General features: G+C 37.8%; 1 protein-coding gene and 1 long non-coding RNA gene across 3 annotated transcripts in view; one reads left to right on the top strand and one right to left on the bottom strand.

The window, feature by feature from the left end:
• The first annotated feature begins 1,936 nt into the window (after positions 1-1,936).
• The window catches only part of lrba (LPS-responsive vesicle trafficking, beach and anchor containing), a 262,441-nt gene continuing 248,110 nt past the window's right edge, over positions 1,937-16,267 (top strand). For both annotated transcript variants that reach the window (XM_082164352.1, XM_082164351.1), the window contains exon 1: positions 1,937-2,698. In XM_082164352.1, the coding sequence (XP_082020478.1) occupies positions 2,567-2,698 (132 nt within the window). In that variant the 5' untranslated portion in view covers positions 1,937-2,566. The remainder of the gene's footprint in view (positions 2,699-16,267) is intronic.
• LOC309494923 lies at positions 3,634-14,436 on the bottom strand. The gene is made up of 2 exons (XR_014204483.1): positions 9,219-14,436; positions 3,634-8,808 (listed from the first exon to the last, which is right to left on the bottom strand). It is a non-coding gene; the product is annotated as an uncharacterized lncRNA (long non-coding RNA).

Genomic DNA, 16,267 nt, shown 5'->3' with positions numbered 1-16,267 from the left:
TATATAATATAATATAGCAACATGAGGGTGAATAAATAATTATATTTTTAAGTAGAAAATATCATGCAAATATCACTCGCAATCTTTGAATTTATTTGTAAATTGTTTGTTAGGCAAGCGAAGAGCAGAAAAGATTATATTGTGCATGTATGCTTTTGATTATAAACAATCAACATTAAAATCTTAGTGGCTAAAAATCTTGGTATAAACCTCGTTTCTGATGAATATGCTAGTATTATGGCGCGTTTCCACCGAGCGGTACAGTACGGTACGGTACGGGTCGGTACCCTTTTATTTGCGTTTCCACTGCCAAAAGTTGAGAATGGTACCAAAAAGCCGAACCGTACCGTACCACTTTTTGGGTACCCTTCCGTTGGGGTACCTAGCACAGTGGTACGGTACTAAAAGGTGGAGCTAGACTCACTGCAGGACGTTGATTGGTTGACAGAGAATCGTCACTTGCGCGTGCTACGACGAGGGGAATGACAACATAAGAAGCGCCATTTTTTAATATACAGTTTAATATAATACTACTGTTACTGTGTCACGAAATGTAATTTTAAGAGTTTTTCAGGCGAGAATGTAGTTGTTTAAAGCTCAAATCTGTGGTTTATTTATAAAGATTATTTGTTTTTCCCCGGTTGTGAGATCCATGCGATCAGCGGGCGCTCGGCGCTCATGTTTCCCGGCTGGATGAGCCTTTCCTCGGCTAAGTTCTTCTGACGTTCGCCGATGACTCCGACGGTAGTGGTTAAACATGAGATATAATAATTCGTCTTGTGCAGACCTAACGGGCGATCTTTGGTCTCGTGAATATATAATTCGTTCCCTGTCAATCGTTTTGGCCGAGGGCTAAGTTTAGTTTCATATTATAGGCTATTTGTATTTAACTTTACTGTTGTAATGTTAGATTAGAGCGCAGCATTTGGACATTTGACTGAATTGTTTGCTTTATTTCTTATTGTATAGCTTCTTGTACCTTTTACTTAAACTTTTATATTGGCTATTATTGATAAAACTGAAATTTTACAAAAAGAAATATGGTTTCTTGTCATTTTCTTATTACAAGATTAACACTGATGTTTATTGCAACATTTGTACAAATGCATATATTGCCTGTAATATGTGTAATTATTTGTATTATTTAAACGAAAAGAGGTAACGTTAGGGTTGTGTTTTAAATTTCGTTTTGTTATAACGTTAAATAGAATAACGTATAACGTGCAGTGAATAATCAATATGCGTTGTGCATGAACCACATTTGTGTCCCTATAATGTTTAATTTATTTAAATGAAAACGAAAAGAGGCAGAGTAGTGTTTTATAACATATTTCGTTTTATTGTTGCTTAAAATGTACATACAGAGTAACAGAGATAACCGGAGTAGCAGAGCGAGCTGGGTGACCTTTTAAGAACGCGCTGTACCATTTGCATGTAGGAGTCGCACATGGCAAGTACAAACTTTGCGTACTTAATATTGAGAAAAGCCTAATGTCGGCGCTTGTCTTCTTGTGACAAACATGTCGAGGAGCAAGAACAAGATCTGCTGTATATGTCATCCATTGTAGTTTACTATGTTCTTCTTCGCGCGAAAATGACGTCGATCGAAACACCACGCCCATCAAGTAAGGGTACTGTTGGCAGTGGAAACGCTAGCCAGATCATGGTTAACAGACCCGAACCGTACCGTACTGTACCGTACCGTACTGTACTGCTCAGTGGAAACGCGCCATTATTCTCTCCTGCAGATGTCTCCATGTTATTCTCGCAGCAGAGCACTATCGTAAACCACAACAGAGCTTCCATGACTCGAGATCTTCAGTATAAAGTGTCACTTTGTCCTTATAGGTTCTTTGTACCTGTCACACCTGAGCCCCCCTTCGCAGCTCTATGTGCGCACTGCGCATGCGCAGCTCTCTCTCACGCAGCTCCACTGTCATGGCGGAGACGGAGACGGAGCGGACTAGGACCTGATTCAGGAAGAGATGGCGCTGTAAAGTGGGTTACCGCTGAAACTTCACTCCAACAGTTCCCACAGGGAGCAAGAGGATTGTCTTCTCTTTGGAGGGCCCGCCGAGAGTCAATGTCGGACGTTCCTTGCTTTATATTTTGTAGTTTTTTGCGTCTTGTTCTAATCGGTACGTCTACCTGCGCGGAATCTCTTCATCACCGCTGTTTCCTGTTTGACAAACACTCGCAAACACTTAAATGACATTTTTGTTTAAATGTCTTTCCTTTATTAGTCCGGCGGAGATTGGCAAGCTTTGGGTTTCTTATCTGCGCTCACCACAACGCGATTTCGTCATTCTTTTGTCAAGTTTAATGCTGCTGTCCCTCTCTACCGTAGAATAATTCTTGTTAGTCAGGTGTAGTGACATCAACCGACACTTCCCGCCGAGAGCGCGAGAAACTAAAGGATAACCTGGCTGTGAATGGAGACCAGGACCAGTTCTTCACAGCTGTCAACTTAACGAGAGCGATATATTCCGTGTATTTTCCCATAGATTTAATTCGGCGGTAGGGTCAAACAGGTGTTTCACCTGTTCCCCTCTCACCTGACTCCGTCATGGCGAGCGCAGGTGACAGCGCTGTTGGGATCCCCATCAGAGGAATCCGCATGAAGTTCGCCGTGCTGGCGGGGCTCCTGGAGGCTGGTGAAGTCTCCAATCGGGACATTGTGGAGACGATCTTCAATCTGGTAAGCTGATTAAAGCCTTTAAATAGAGAACTAAGGACACCGAAGCTGGTTGCAGTGTTGTGGTTTAATGTTTAAAATTCTGCTGTTTGGCTTGAATCCTAGTAAGGCTGATGTTTGATGTAAGTGGTGCCCCCATTGTGTGTCCTTGATCAAGACACTATAACGTCAGGTTGCATCAAGGGGACTGAACCTGTTATAGCTAAGTGACATGCAAGTCCACGTGGATAGAAGCGAGATTTGGAGAGACTGTACACTCTCAGAAAAAAGTGCAAAAATAACAATTTTAACTCTAAAGACTGTTTTTTTATAGCCTACATGAATTCTAAGGCATCTAAATTATCAATAGCCCATGATCAAAAGTTTGCTGAAAAATCTGTTGAATCTTCTATGCCTTCTGCCCTCTGATTGATAGTTTAGCCTATACTTTTATAGCAAGTAAAATACCTTACAGTAGGCTATATAATTTTAAATAAAATGCATTAGCCTATATGTACAAAAATACATATTCAGGTTGTAGTACACATCTTTTTGTTGTGAAAGCTTTACTGATTTTATAAAGTAAATGCGAGTAACTTTTATATTGTTGTTAATATTTCAAGATGAACAATTGCTGGACTGAAGCAACTCATGGGCCATGAAGACCTCATGTATCAATTATGACACAAAACATAAAACACAAATGCAAACTTTTTTAGATATTCTTTTGTATTTTGTCTAAAGGTTCATTAATCTCTCCCATTTCAAAAATGTGATTTGTCTGCCTGTTATTTCATATGTCATGCTTTACAAGGTTAAAGGAACATCTTTGTACTTTACCCTAAAATCTTCATAGTAGTACGTACCAATATGCACCTTTTTGGTACAACGTTGTCCCTTAAATGGTACTGCCCCAGTGTCAAGCTAAAGACACACTTTCTTTTTTCTGACAGTCAGTAGTGTTAACTCCCAAATACCAGTACAAGCCAAAGGTGTGTGGAGGTATTTGTAATACTTTGCATCTGAAAACATACATATAATGGACTCTGTGTTCTTTTTTTACAGTCTAATGGTTCCGCTACATTATTCTCTGTTGTGTTTCTAGGTTTGTGGTGATGTCTTTGTTTATTTGCACACTGGTTGTTTTAGATTGTTTCTCCCTGCTCCTGTCATTGTAGACAGACCTTATGTGAAGCTATTATCCATTAATCCATTAATCCAGGAACCTGGTTTAATTTTTCAGCAGTGACCTAATGTTCAACCTCCTTGAAATTTTGTCAGTCCTCTGTCAGCTTTTAACTTGTCTTACATTTTTCATAGATTATGTATGATACAAAAGCAGTCAGAGTTCACAGATCACCTCAGCACAGCTCCATGATGTAATAACAGCACATTTCTTTTGACCAGCCCCAGACACGAGGAAGTCAGTTAGCACTTTCTGGAAATTGCACACTTTTTTTTTCCCTCCTCCCACGTCCACAAGCGAGTTGAAAGCCCCTGTTATACATTAGCTGAGTTTCAAGCATGAGTGAAGGCCTGTATGTGACCCACATTGTAGGTAGCTGAATCAGATTGGGAGAGATTTTGTTTGCAGGTCCTGTAGTGTTGTGAAATGACATTGAAAAATGAATGAATGAGTGCAATAAGGAAGTAAGAAACGTGATGCAACCGTGCGCTCTACGATGATGTAATAATGCTGAGAGACAGAAGGCACACTAGACATCATAGGTGATATGTAGCCTACATGCAGTTATGTTGCTCTAACCTTGTCTCTAAGATCAGGGCTTTATAATTGAATCCAGTGCGTGCTCTTAAAGGGATAGTTCACCTACTGTAAAGTGCAAAATGAAAATTCTGTCATCACTAACTTACCCTTATGTTGTTTAAAATCTGTATGAATTTTGATATGTTTAGCAGAATGTATGAACTGCTCTCAGTCATACGGTGAAAGTGGAAGGGGACCAGAGGCTGTCAGGCCCAAAAAAGAACAAAAAACTACCATGAAACCATCATAAACATTATTCCAAGTATTTTGAAGCCATATGATGGTTTTGTATGAGAAATAGACTGGTATTTAAACCATGAAATTTTAATCTTGAATGACATTTTAAAGTCGAAATATTATGAGGAATCAAATATTCTTTCATCTTTTAAGAAGTGCCTGATATATTTGGACTGTAAAACATTGTTTTTAGGCTCAAAACATTATGACTTAACATTTAAAACAAAATTACAGAAGTGCCCCGTTAATAACTTCTGCAGCTTTGTGACGTCACAATTGCATAGGGATGAATTCAACAACGCACAACTGCTCATGTTTATGCACTGAAGTAAATTTTTTAACAAGGTCTGATCTTACCAGTTTAAAGGCACTTTTCAGTTTTCAATGCAGAATGTTTAATGAATCTGTCACTATGTTGTGGCTGCTTATAAAGGATGTAGTAGTTAAAAACTATATTTGACATGACAGCAAACTGTTGGGAGAGTACCATAAGACATCACTCAGTCAGCACTGTTGATCACTTCACATGCAAAGGGGACCTTTCTTAAAGCTGCAGCAACACAAAATGGACCATTTCATTTTTATAACTTATTAAATAAACTTATGAGAGGGTGCTCAAGAAATTGTTTTGCTCATTTTTGGTGCAAACAAATATATAAAAAATGCATGATATGACCCGTTTAACCTATTGAACATGATAATCTGCCGGACCAAACAAAACTAGGTCTTTGATTCATCTCCATCTTCATAAAATTGTGTATTGGAGCATGGAAGCAAAATAATAGGTTGTTGTGCCAGGGTTAGTTTGATTTGCTGTTTGAGATGTCCAGCACATAGATAAGAAGCACAGTGAAATGCATTGCTTACAACTCAGCAATGGATGCGTCATGCAGTCAGAGTGCACTCATTTAGTGTTAGTCACATGAAGAATTTCAAGGGATTTAGAGGGGTTTTAGCATGAGAAGGACAGTGTGTAAAATAATTGAGTGCTGATTGACTAAATCATTCAGGAGTGCAATAAATGAATATAAATAAACTCACTCTGTCTTCAACTGTAGTGTAAGGCAGTACCATCTCTACAGCATGAATGAATAGTGCACAGGAACTAACAGAGTTGTGGTTGTGGCCATTTTATCATCTAGTAAAACGGTGTCACTTCAGTTTTTTTGTTGCTGGTACTTTGCATGTCATTGTGTCTGTAACGAGATTAGCGTTCATGGAAGAAGCAGGAACCGGCTAACATTCATCACACTTTAAAAAAATAAACATAAAACTAAAGAAAAAGCGGCTGCCCCTCATGGTCAACTGCTGCACACACATAAACAAAACATAACGTAAATAGTCCAGGCCTTGGGCCTATACCATGAAGCCGGTTTAGGTGGCTAGCCAGGTATGTTTCAGTTTAGTTTGCGCCAAGCCTGGGTTTTAGGCACCATGAAAGTGGTTTGGCTTTTAGCAGTGTTCATCGCCATAGTAACTTGCGCTCCACGGCTAACCTGGTCCGGGGCAGGCTATGTTCCAGGTAAGAGGTTGCAAAACGAACTTAGACCAATCAGCTGTGAGCAAAGTGACACATGTCTGATGCGATGAAGTTACTCCACCTGTTTCTACTCCAAATGAAAGGTCACTACATAGCAAATTATTGTTATGATCGCAAATGATTAGTCAAAATCATCTGGCTTTTAGTAATGCTTATTTAGAATAACAAATTTGTATGATTTAGATATTATTTATGTAGCCTAATTATTATACCCTTAATCGATCACACATGTACAATTTTAGTTCATCAATTATTACGCAGAGTTTAAATGAATAAATATATAAAGGTAATATAAATACGCTTTAGAATCAATAGATGAAGCTACAGTATAAAATGACTACATGTGAGCTTAAATGTTCAATTCTCTCTATACCTTTATCAACCGTATCACAACTTTTACTTGCACTGATATACAGTAGCGAGACATTTTCTTTTAGTTGTCCTCTTTCATAGACGGCTATTTTCTTCTTGTTGTGTAAATTTGTTTAAATTCTTAATATTTTAATATTTTGAATTGCGCTGCTTCTCTCACGAGAAATTAATTTCAGTAAGTACTGAATGAGTTTCACTCTTTCTCAGCATGTGATTGGCTGTTCACTACTGATGTCACACCTAAACTCCTAAACTCAGGATCAAAGCCTGAGTTGACAGAGAAAGTTGATGATCAGCATCATGGTACCAACAAAGCCTGGTTAGACTGGTTTGGTTTTATCAACTCAGTCAAAACTAATCCTGCAACCCTGAGTTTGTTCAACTACCATCATGGTACATGCCCCTGGTCCTCTCTCGTCCTACACTGTCGTCGTTCCTCCTTTTTTATTCACGTAGAACTGGAAGCTAATTAATCTAATTAACACTCGCACTCCATCTATTTTATATCTGTCTATCTTGCTTTCTTTATAGTTCATTTGCTGTTGGGTGAGTCTTGGACTCAGATCAGAGATCACTGCCTGAATAATCTTCTTCAACAGAAAAAAAGTACAAAGCGAAGAGAGCAGCGCTCTTGTTTTGACAATATGTCATTTGTAAATCTGCACGAGGTTTATTAAAGCATAAATGTGTATTCGCCTCATTAAAATCCACTTATTCTTGTTCAAACACACTTTAGAAGCTCATTGAAACAGTATGATCTCTTGTATCTCCATCAGTCTCTGGGGACTGGAGGTGGTTTGGTAGCACAGCACCTGGGTTAGCCTGAGGTGAGGGCTGAACAAACAAGCATGGGACATGTCTTTGCTACCATGGTTACCATAAGAGCAGGTGACCAGCCTACTCTCACCTGTCTGTACAGGTCCATGACTTGTAGGAAGTGATTCCCAATTCTGGCTCATTTGTGACTGTATGGTCAGAGTATTTCTAGCTTTTGTTTTACAGAACTCAGGGCTCTAGACTAACATTTGAGTTCTGCAGATGGTGGCACCAGCTCCATGTTATAGGCCTTTAAAAATATTACATGTTTTGTGTCTTAGAAATGCACATTTGACAGAAGCTGAAGTTGATATTAGCTTCAGCTTGTGCTTGAGTTGGGATGCAGATATAAATGTATTTCATTCACAAAAACGGTAACATCTGTAAAAAAATTATTATCCTGATTTTTATAAAGTCAAATTTAAATATTCTGACTGTATGACTACTCTTATGAAAATTAACCATTGGTCTTAAATAGTGTCATACATTTGCAGATCACGATAACCACGGGTAAAACTATGAGTGGCACCTCATTGCATGGTAAAAAGTAATTATATGTGAACCGTGCGGGCAAAATGAGTCGCAATAAGAACATTTTCAAAAAGGAGGTATTGTTATTTTTACATTCTCTATTAAAAGAATCTTCAAAATGATGTATGATTTGTTAAATCAAACAGAAAATTACTGAGCTGCACCTGTTTGAAGTCGATAGAGTCAGCAAAGTAAATTTTTTGAAAAATCAAGTTAAAGTTTTCTGAAGATTCCAAAACAAAGTCACCTAAAGTCAACCATACCTTGAAATCCCTGGTAATACCACCAAATTTGGCACACACCAAGTCAAAACCAAATATTTGGTTTTCTCTCCTGGTTAAATAAAGGTTCTATATTTCCTATTTATCTATAGGAAAAAAATCTACTTTTCTTTCCCACGATACTACAATTGTTTGATTAACATTAATGAAACTGACAGCCTATATAGTAAGTAGTATTTTACTCATATCCCACATTTCTGCCACAATACCATGGTTACAGTTAGTGTTACTACAGTAAATCCGTTGTAAATGTTGGTGATTTGTGGATTGAAAAGCCTTCTAGCTGGTTTGTTGTGGCACAATGTTTCTCTTTTTTTTATGTCAATGTTGATGAAAAAGTCAGCACTGTTTCATCTGGCTTTAAACTAGTTTAAATCACTGAGACATTTGTGGTTTGTATCGAAGAACGCTGTGCCAAACTCGAATGCTTCTCACAGCGCTGTTTAGTGGTTGCGTGATCGAGATGGTCGGTGAGTGAACACATTTGCTCAAAGTTCGCGCTGCGCTGTCTTTTGGGCTGAGCTGTTAAATAGTCAGTGTTGCACAGATCAAACGAGTAGCACTGTTTCGCTCTGCTTTTGGCGCATTTGCTCTTTAATGTTTCTCATATGTTATATGAAATTGGTACCATCAAATTACCATCAAATTGGTAGTGGCATGAGTGCAACCTTTAACAAAATTTACACCATCAGGAAAAAAAGTTATTTATTCACAGTCTAGAGTCCTGGAGCTTATTTTGTAGTTTGAAAGTGATACTAGTCAGTGGATTGGACTGAGTGTCTAAAACACTGGTATTATGATGCTAGTGTTGTCAAAAGAACCGGTACTTCGGTACCGAGGACTTAAACGCAGACTGAAGCTGCGTTCATTATTTACTATAATTATTATTATTGTTAATATTTTATTTATTTTACTTTCAAATAGTTTTTGCTGTGGTATTGAAATTGGTTACAGAGAACATTGACATTGAACTATTGACTACTGAAATTTTGGTGTGACAACTATCTGCCTCATATTGGATTGGATGGATTCATTTGTCTGTTGCACCCTTTCTGTCTCATTTGTTTGCTTTATTCAAGTACAACACATCCCTCTCTGTTTTCTAATGAATATTTTATCACTCCTCCCCGGATTTTGTTACCTCAGCAGATATAGATGCAGAAGCTTGTAACTGAAACCACCTTCATCCAAATGTCGGGTGCTGGTTGGAATAGTGCTTTTAAGGTTTCGGTAATGGTGAGGCTTAATTGAACTGGCCTCAGATCAGTGCAGGCTGTGTTTCTAGACTGTGGTTCTTTTAAAACGAGGTTGTTATGTTGTTTTCACTGCTAGACATGGAATTAATCTCACCACTTTGATTACATTTATTTCCCCTCTGCTTCTTGCTCATATGTGGATTTCATGGATGGAAAGGGTCTTCCTTTGGTGGGGTATCAGTAATGAAATGAGGTTCTGCAACGTGGGGTGTCGGCTTTAAATTGAAACATCACATATTTCCCCTTACCTCACTTGCAATGTACGCATACATACGGTACTGTATCTCCCTCACTCAGTCAGTACACAATATATTTTCCTATCTCTGCCATCAACTCTCAGCTGGCTTTGCTAGAGTATATGAAACATTTTTATGAATTGAATAGTCAGTGGGTTGCCTGAACAATGAGTCAACTAATCATTCATATAAAAGAAAATCTTGATAAACTAGTCAGATTGACTAGCTAGTTGTTGGACAACTAGTTGACATTCAAGACCCATCCCTGTGCTGAAAAAAAGCATAACCACACTGAGCTTTTCGGACAAGTTATATTTAATGTTTTTGCTCTATGTTAAAAGCTCTCTGCTAAAGCACGTGGTGGAAATCATCTGAATCATTATTCCCACAGTGTCCCATAGAATGACGCAGAAAGGACACGGGGGTAATGCCTGGATTTATGAGTCTTGGCAGGGTGTAAATATGCAGTTATGGTTATGTGTGTCACAATCATACAGTAGATGATACATAAATGTGGCCTAAATAGCATGTAGCAGTGCACAATTATTCACATCAGTGATCAAGTTTACTAAAAGCACCCACAAAAACCAGACTCCACCTCTGATCTTTGGTTTTATAGCCCATCACTACCATTTAAATGTTACAAAAGATTTGAGTGGGTTTTAAGGAGTCTGTCCACATTGACCTCACCACTTTTATATAAAAAAAAAAGGTTGTGTAAAGTGTAAATGAAAGCTCCATAAAAGCAAGTCAGGAGTGCTCTGAACATAGACTGAATAGGCCAGTGGGTTTTCTGTTGCTGTGGAGGTGGATGGAGGTGTCTTCTTTCTGCTTGCCTTTCCAGTCTGTTCCTTTATATGGCCAGTGGTTGATCAGATACTGCAGTCTTAGAGCTTCAACCTTAATGTGTACTGACAAACACACACACTCCTGAGGATTGAGTGTCCATCAGCTGCTTTGTGTTTTCTGATTGTCTGCTTGACTAAAGGATGTTTGTATGTGACACATTGTGTGTGTGACTTATTGCACTAAATGAAAGTGAGCTGTTCTTATTTTAATTTACAATGAAAACGACTCTGTGGACAGTGAGCACTAACCTTTCTTTTCTCAGCAGAATTTATCTCACTAATACAGAGGTCCTCAACCTGACAGCAGGCAACTCAGTGGTACTTAAAAGCACAATAAACAACATCTGCTTTTGGCGCGTTTGTTGTTTAATGTTTCTCATATGTAAAATAAATGACAGCACTTACCAGCTCAATAAACAACAGTAGTAATGCCTATATAGTTCATTCTGTTGGATTAGCTTATGCTAGAGCTTTTGCCAACTGCAAGCCTGTTTCACTAAACTGTATGCCCCTTTTTACAATATGTAAAATTAGTATCTGTTGTCCCCAAAGTGTGTATGTGAAGTTTTTAGCTCAAAATACCCCACAGATAACTTTACAGCATGTTAAAATTGTCCCTTTTTGAGGGTCAGTAAAAACGCGGTGTTTCGTGTGTGTCTCTTTAAATGCAAATCCTGGCACAGAGGGCAGAGCTTTAAGAGCTTGTGTGTTAGTAGCTCCGATTACCTCACGCAGACACACACTAAAATGTCAGAAACTGTTCTGCATTTTATGTTTAAACTGGAGTTGGACAATGATGAAGAGACTCAAGAAGTGACAACATGTAGAATGCAACGTTTCTGAATGGTTCGTTTTTGAATTTATGTTGCTGATGTGGAGTTAACTATCTTCAATTGGCATATTCTGTCATGATAATCTATAAAATCACTCTTGTGGGAACTGTTGTAAGATGCCTACAAAGTGACATGCTATTGAATTTGTGTTATGTACTGTATTGCATGTGAAAAGACTGATGCGACAGCTTGAGCACTTGCAAATGTGCTCTACCACAACAACTCTTCCTCTTCTCAACATGGACTGCGTGTTCCCAGGGGAAGGGTTTATGTAAATTTTACGGTTAGTGATGTCACTAACCCGGGAGGAATGTCATGGAGTCCCTACCAGCCTTATGTTGTAGTTCTTAAAAAAAAAACAATTTCTTTAAAACAAATATCTTCCTTTGCTTTGAACTTTGAGCGTTGTAACTTTGCAGATGTTGTTTATGCTCAAACAGCAACATTACACACTAAAGTTAGAAAAGAGAAATCATAATCAACCACCCCTTTAACTATAACTGAAGAAACATTGCACAGTTATGTTACTGTTTTAAGAAAATAAAAATTAATTTAAATTAGTGCTGGTCGGTATGACCAAAAACCTTTTATCATGGTATTTTTTAAGATTCTGACTGTCATGGTATATCGCTTTTCTTCGCATGTATAGTTTATAGTAGCTTATTTTATTGTTAGAAGTACATAGAATATAAAAACATTGTAGTGTCATACTGAAAGCTTTGATTAGTATAAACAGACTGTTTTATGTAGGGCTGCTCCCTAAAATTTGATCAATCGTTAGTCGAGCTGAAGAGGCTTAGTCATCCAAAAATTGTATTAGTTGGTTAGTCACAGAAAAAAACTTCCCTTACAGACATGAGAAATATCTATAGAAAGCTTGAAATGTCAAACGATTGTCAAACAATTTAAGTGGAAAACAAATATTCTCAGATTATGTAATGATGTTTATGAAATGTGCATATAGGCACGTCCACTACTGCAGAGATGATGAGTCCGCATCGTCAACTTAATCTCTGCAGCCGAAACCACAGAAAACATTTTCAATAATTTCTTAAAATGTTTGGACAGTCTCCTTGCTGTTTTTCCATGACACATTCATAATCATTACTTTTGCCAATGTGCTGTGGCAAGCTTTATGGGCTCATTTTTATGATTTATGTGGCGTATTAATATACACGTTCGTATAGTCGACTAATCGCTTAAATGAACGGCTACTAGTCGACAAGAAAAATGTTTAGTTGAGGGCAGCCCTAGTTTTATGCAACATGCTAGCTAGCAGATTTTTCAAATTCCTCCTTCAGACCTTAGACCTGCTCTCAATCATTATATATTAAACAAGTGGCAAGAAGAATGGGATACATGTGAAGTTTTTAGAATTTTTATCATATGTAAATGTAAAACTTCTTGAATAATCTTAACTCTTTCCATGCCATTAACAGAACTTTCAGTCATTTATGAGACAACGCTTCCCTGCCATTGGCTGAATTTTCAGAGGTGCCAGAGTTGGGGGACTCGAGTCACATGACTTGACTCGAGTCAGACTTAAGTCGCAAATGTTAGGACTTGAGACTTGCTTGACAAATATTAATAAAAGACTTGTCTTTACTTTTATTCATGACTTGACTCAGACTTGAGTTAAATGACTCGAAATAACTTGTCTTTTGTTTAATAAATATCTGTTTTTGAACGCACCGCAACCTAACCACGTGACGCAGCAGGCAAGCAGAGAGACAAAGAGTATAGAAGTACCAAGAGGCGAAACTCAATAGAACGTTCCATTGCAACAAACGCACCCATGCGCAGAGCCGCAGCTCCGCCATCTTGGACTGAACACAACACATCTGTCATAGAATTGAACGATACCGGTTCCAATTCAAACGCGGTTAAGGGAACTAAATAGTAGTTTCTAGTTTTTAATATCTCTATAGCCTAAACTAAAACGGCGTGTTGAATAATGTACAACAAAATAATGCTTATGGATCGGTTTATAATTAAACAATTTCGTCATAGAGCATGAAGCTGTCAAATGGGCTACTTATTTACCCCAATAACTTGACAGTTAAAGGGTTAATTTAGTGATAACAATGAATTAATAAAACGGTCATTTGCCAGGTTAGGTGTTCATATATCTCTGAAAATATGCAATTTAAAAAGCCCATTTCGAGTCTTGACTCAATTTCGACCAAATACATAACGTTAGCAAACTGTTACTGCGGTTATGGGATAGCTTACATTAACGTTACAGCACTTGTTATCGTTGACGTTAGCTCACTTTAACGTTAATAAAAATCTTTTCTACTTTACCTCTCTGGATCTTTGGGGAATCTATGAAATGCTAGTTGATTGGTTATACACTGATAGTTGTTGCAGTTGATGGCAGAACACTGTTTTCTTTGTTTCCAATTATTTCCAGACATAATGTTAATGCTGTATGTAGTTGTGTTAACGGTAAAGCCGTTGGTTCAGTCCAAAATGGCGACAGCGCGACAGCAGCACCATCTAGCGATTGTTGTCAAAACTGCAACAGAGTTTTGCCTCTTGGTACTTCTATACTCTTGAGAGAGAGTTAACGTAAGAGCAGTCGTGACTGAACATGGAAGGCGCTACACCAAAATATAATTAAGTTCGGCTACAAGGATTATGTGCAAGACGGTGATAAGAAGAGAAGAACAGCAGTATGCAAGGCCTGCAACACGAAGATATGTGATACAGCCACCACCACTTCGAATTTCATTCGACACTTCAAATCCCACAAAAATTGTAAGTGACGAAGTCAGTCCCGCTGTCGCTAATGTCTTGGTGGGGTGATAATGCGACCACATCGCTCACAATTGAGTGACAAAGTTCTATCAATTTTTTTTTTTTTTAAGTGCAATGCATTGTAAATAGTTATTCACTGTTTATGAGGAAATGCCAGGTTTTTTTTTTTTGCAATAGTAATTGGTCTTCAGTGTTAGACTTTGAGTGAAAAGCCTATGGATAGTTTTTGGGGATGTACATAAAAGATTGTATACTCCTACACACACACAAATAAAGAAAAAAAATCAAACATATCTCACTCTCTCTCTCTCTCTCTCTCTCTCTCTCTCTCTCTCTCGCACGCGCACGCGCACGCACAAATAAATAAAAAGGAAAAAAGTCAAACACAACCATGCACATGCAAACAATACACTTTTCACTCACACACACACACACACACACACACACACACACACACACACACACACACACACACACACACACACACACACACACACTCACACTCACTCACTCACTCACTCACTCACTCACTCACTCACTCACTCACTCACTCACTCACTCACTCACTCACTCACTCACTCACTCCCTCACACAGATTAATAATGTACAATAGTCAATCCACCGGATAAACAGGTGCAAGGTTTGTGTGATTCAATTATTATTATTGTTTTTTCTTCTTGTTATTCTTTTGTTAAAAAGGAAAGATCTAACTTAAGGATGTGTTCATGTTTCATAAACGGGATGCCTGTAGAAGGCCATTTGGTGGCATAGAAACCATTTAATGGTCTTCTGCAATGTTTGAGGCATATTTAGGTACAGCTGTTTTAATACTTTTCATGCTTTTATGTTGGCCTAATTTCACTTACATTTACATTTTAGGCTATATGTAGTTTTAACATTTTTGGATTTTTATTGTATTAACAACTCAGCTGTATGTGGACTCCTTTTGTGTAGAAATGCATTTTGCTAATTTTTTTGTTGCAAATAAAACTGCCATAGTCCATAACTACTGTAGTTTTAACTTATTTTAATATATATCTTCAGTTAAATCATCAAACATTTGTGTGACTTGCCAGTGACTTGCTTGACCCAAGCTACAACTTGACTTGAATTGCTTGACATAAAGCAGTGACTTGACTTGACTTGACTTGCTTTTCACAAAAATTGACTTGGACTTGCTTGAGACTTGAAGGTTAAGACTTGAGACTTGCTTGTGACTTGCACATGTGTGACTTACTCCCACCTCTGGCAGCCAGGTGCTATTAGGCATCTTCTGAAAGAGTACAGAATCTCCAGATCAAAAGACATGTGAAGAAGAAGCAGAAACAAGCGATGTAAGCAGATTGATATGTAAAATAACGCTATCATCATTAACATTAAACGTATAAATCAAAGCTGCTTCATGTTACCGAATGAAATGTCGACCCAGGATGAGAGATGGGAATGTGGAAGCTTTGGGGGTGTTGATGGACTCGATCTACTCCATCTATGTTTTGATCATCGTTCTGAATCCGATCCAGATGTAGTCTTTGACAAAAAATTTATTTTCTTAGCTTTTTGCACAATGTTGCTTTTTTATGAAACTTTCCCACATTCAATCGTCATAAGAAAGGATACATGAAGCTAGAATAAACGTTTTTTTATTTATTTATTATTATAAAAATGTTTTAAAGCAGAGGGTCTGTTCTTTTGATATATTGCATGTTTAGAAATTCATAAAACAAAATATTCTGGGGGCCATTAAATTATCAAAAATGCTGGCTCTGGCTGCATGGCAACTTTTTTCAAAAACGCTGGCGGGGAAAGAGTTAACTGCTGTATTGTTCTTTTTGTTTGGTTTTTATTTTAATTGTTAATTATGCAACTCTTGTATTATTTGTGATTTCAGTTTTTGCCTTGAAGATAGTCTCAGATGCTGACATGGCATTACAATCTCTACTACTTGTAGTACAGTATACTATACTACAAGTAGCTTGCGAGTGACTTTATGAGTGCAAGTCATTCAACCAGTTCATTCAAAAAACACTGATTCGCTTAATAATCGAAAACAAAGGTTTATTATATGAACTTTGAACACCACCTTACAAGACTCAACTGATGAGCAATGTGTCTCCGGGG

Source organism: Leuciscus leuciscus (assembly GCF_965113295.1).
Source record: "Leuciscus leuciscus genome assembly, chromosome: 3".
In the NCBI taxonomy this organism is placed as follows: domain Eukaryota; kingdom Metazoa; phylum Chordata; class Actinopteri; order Cypriniformes; family Leuciscidae; genus Leuciscus; species Leuciscus leuciscus.
Note: the sequence above shows the minus strand (reverse complement) of the source record. Positions and strands in the feature narration are given on the sequence as shown.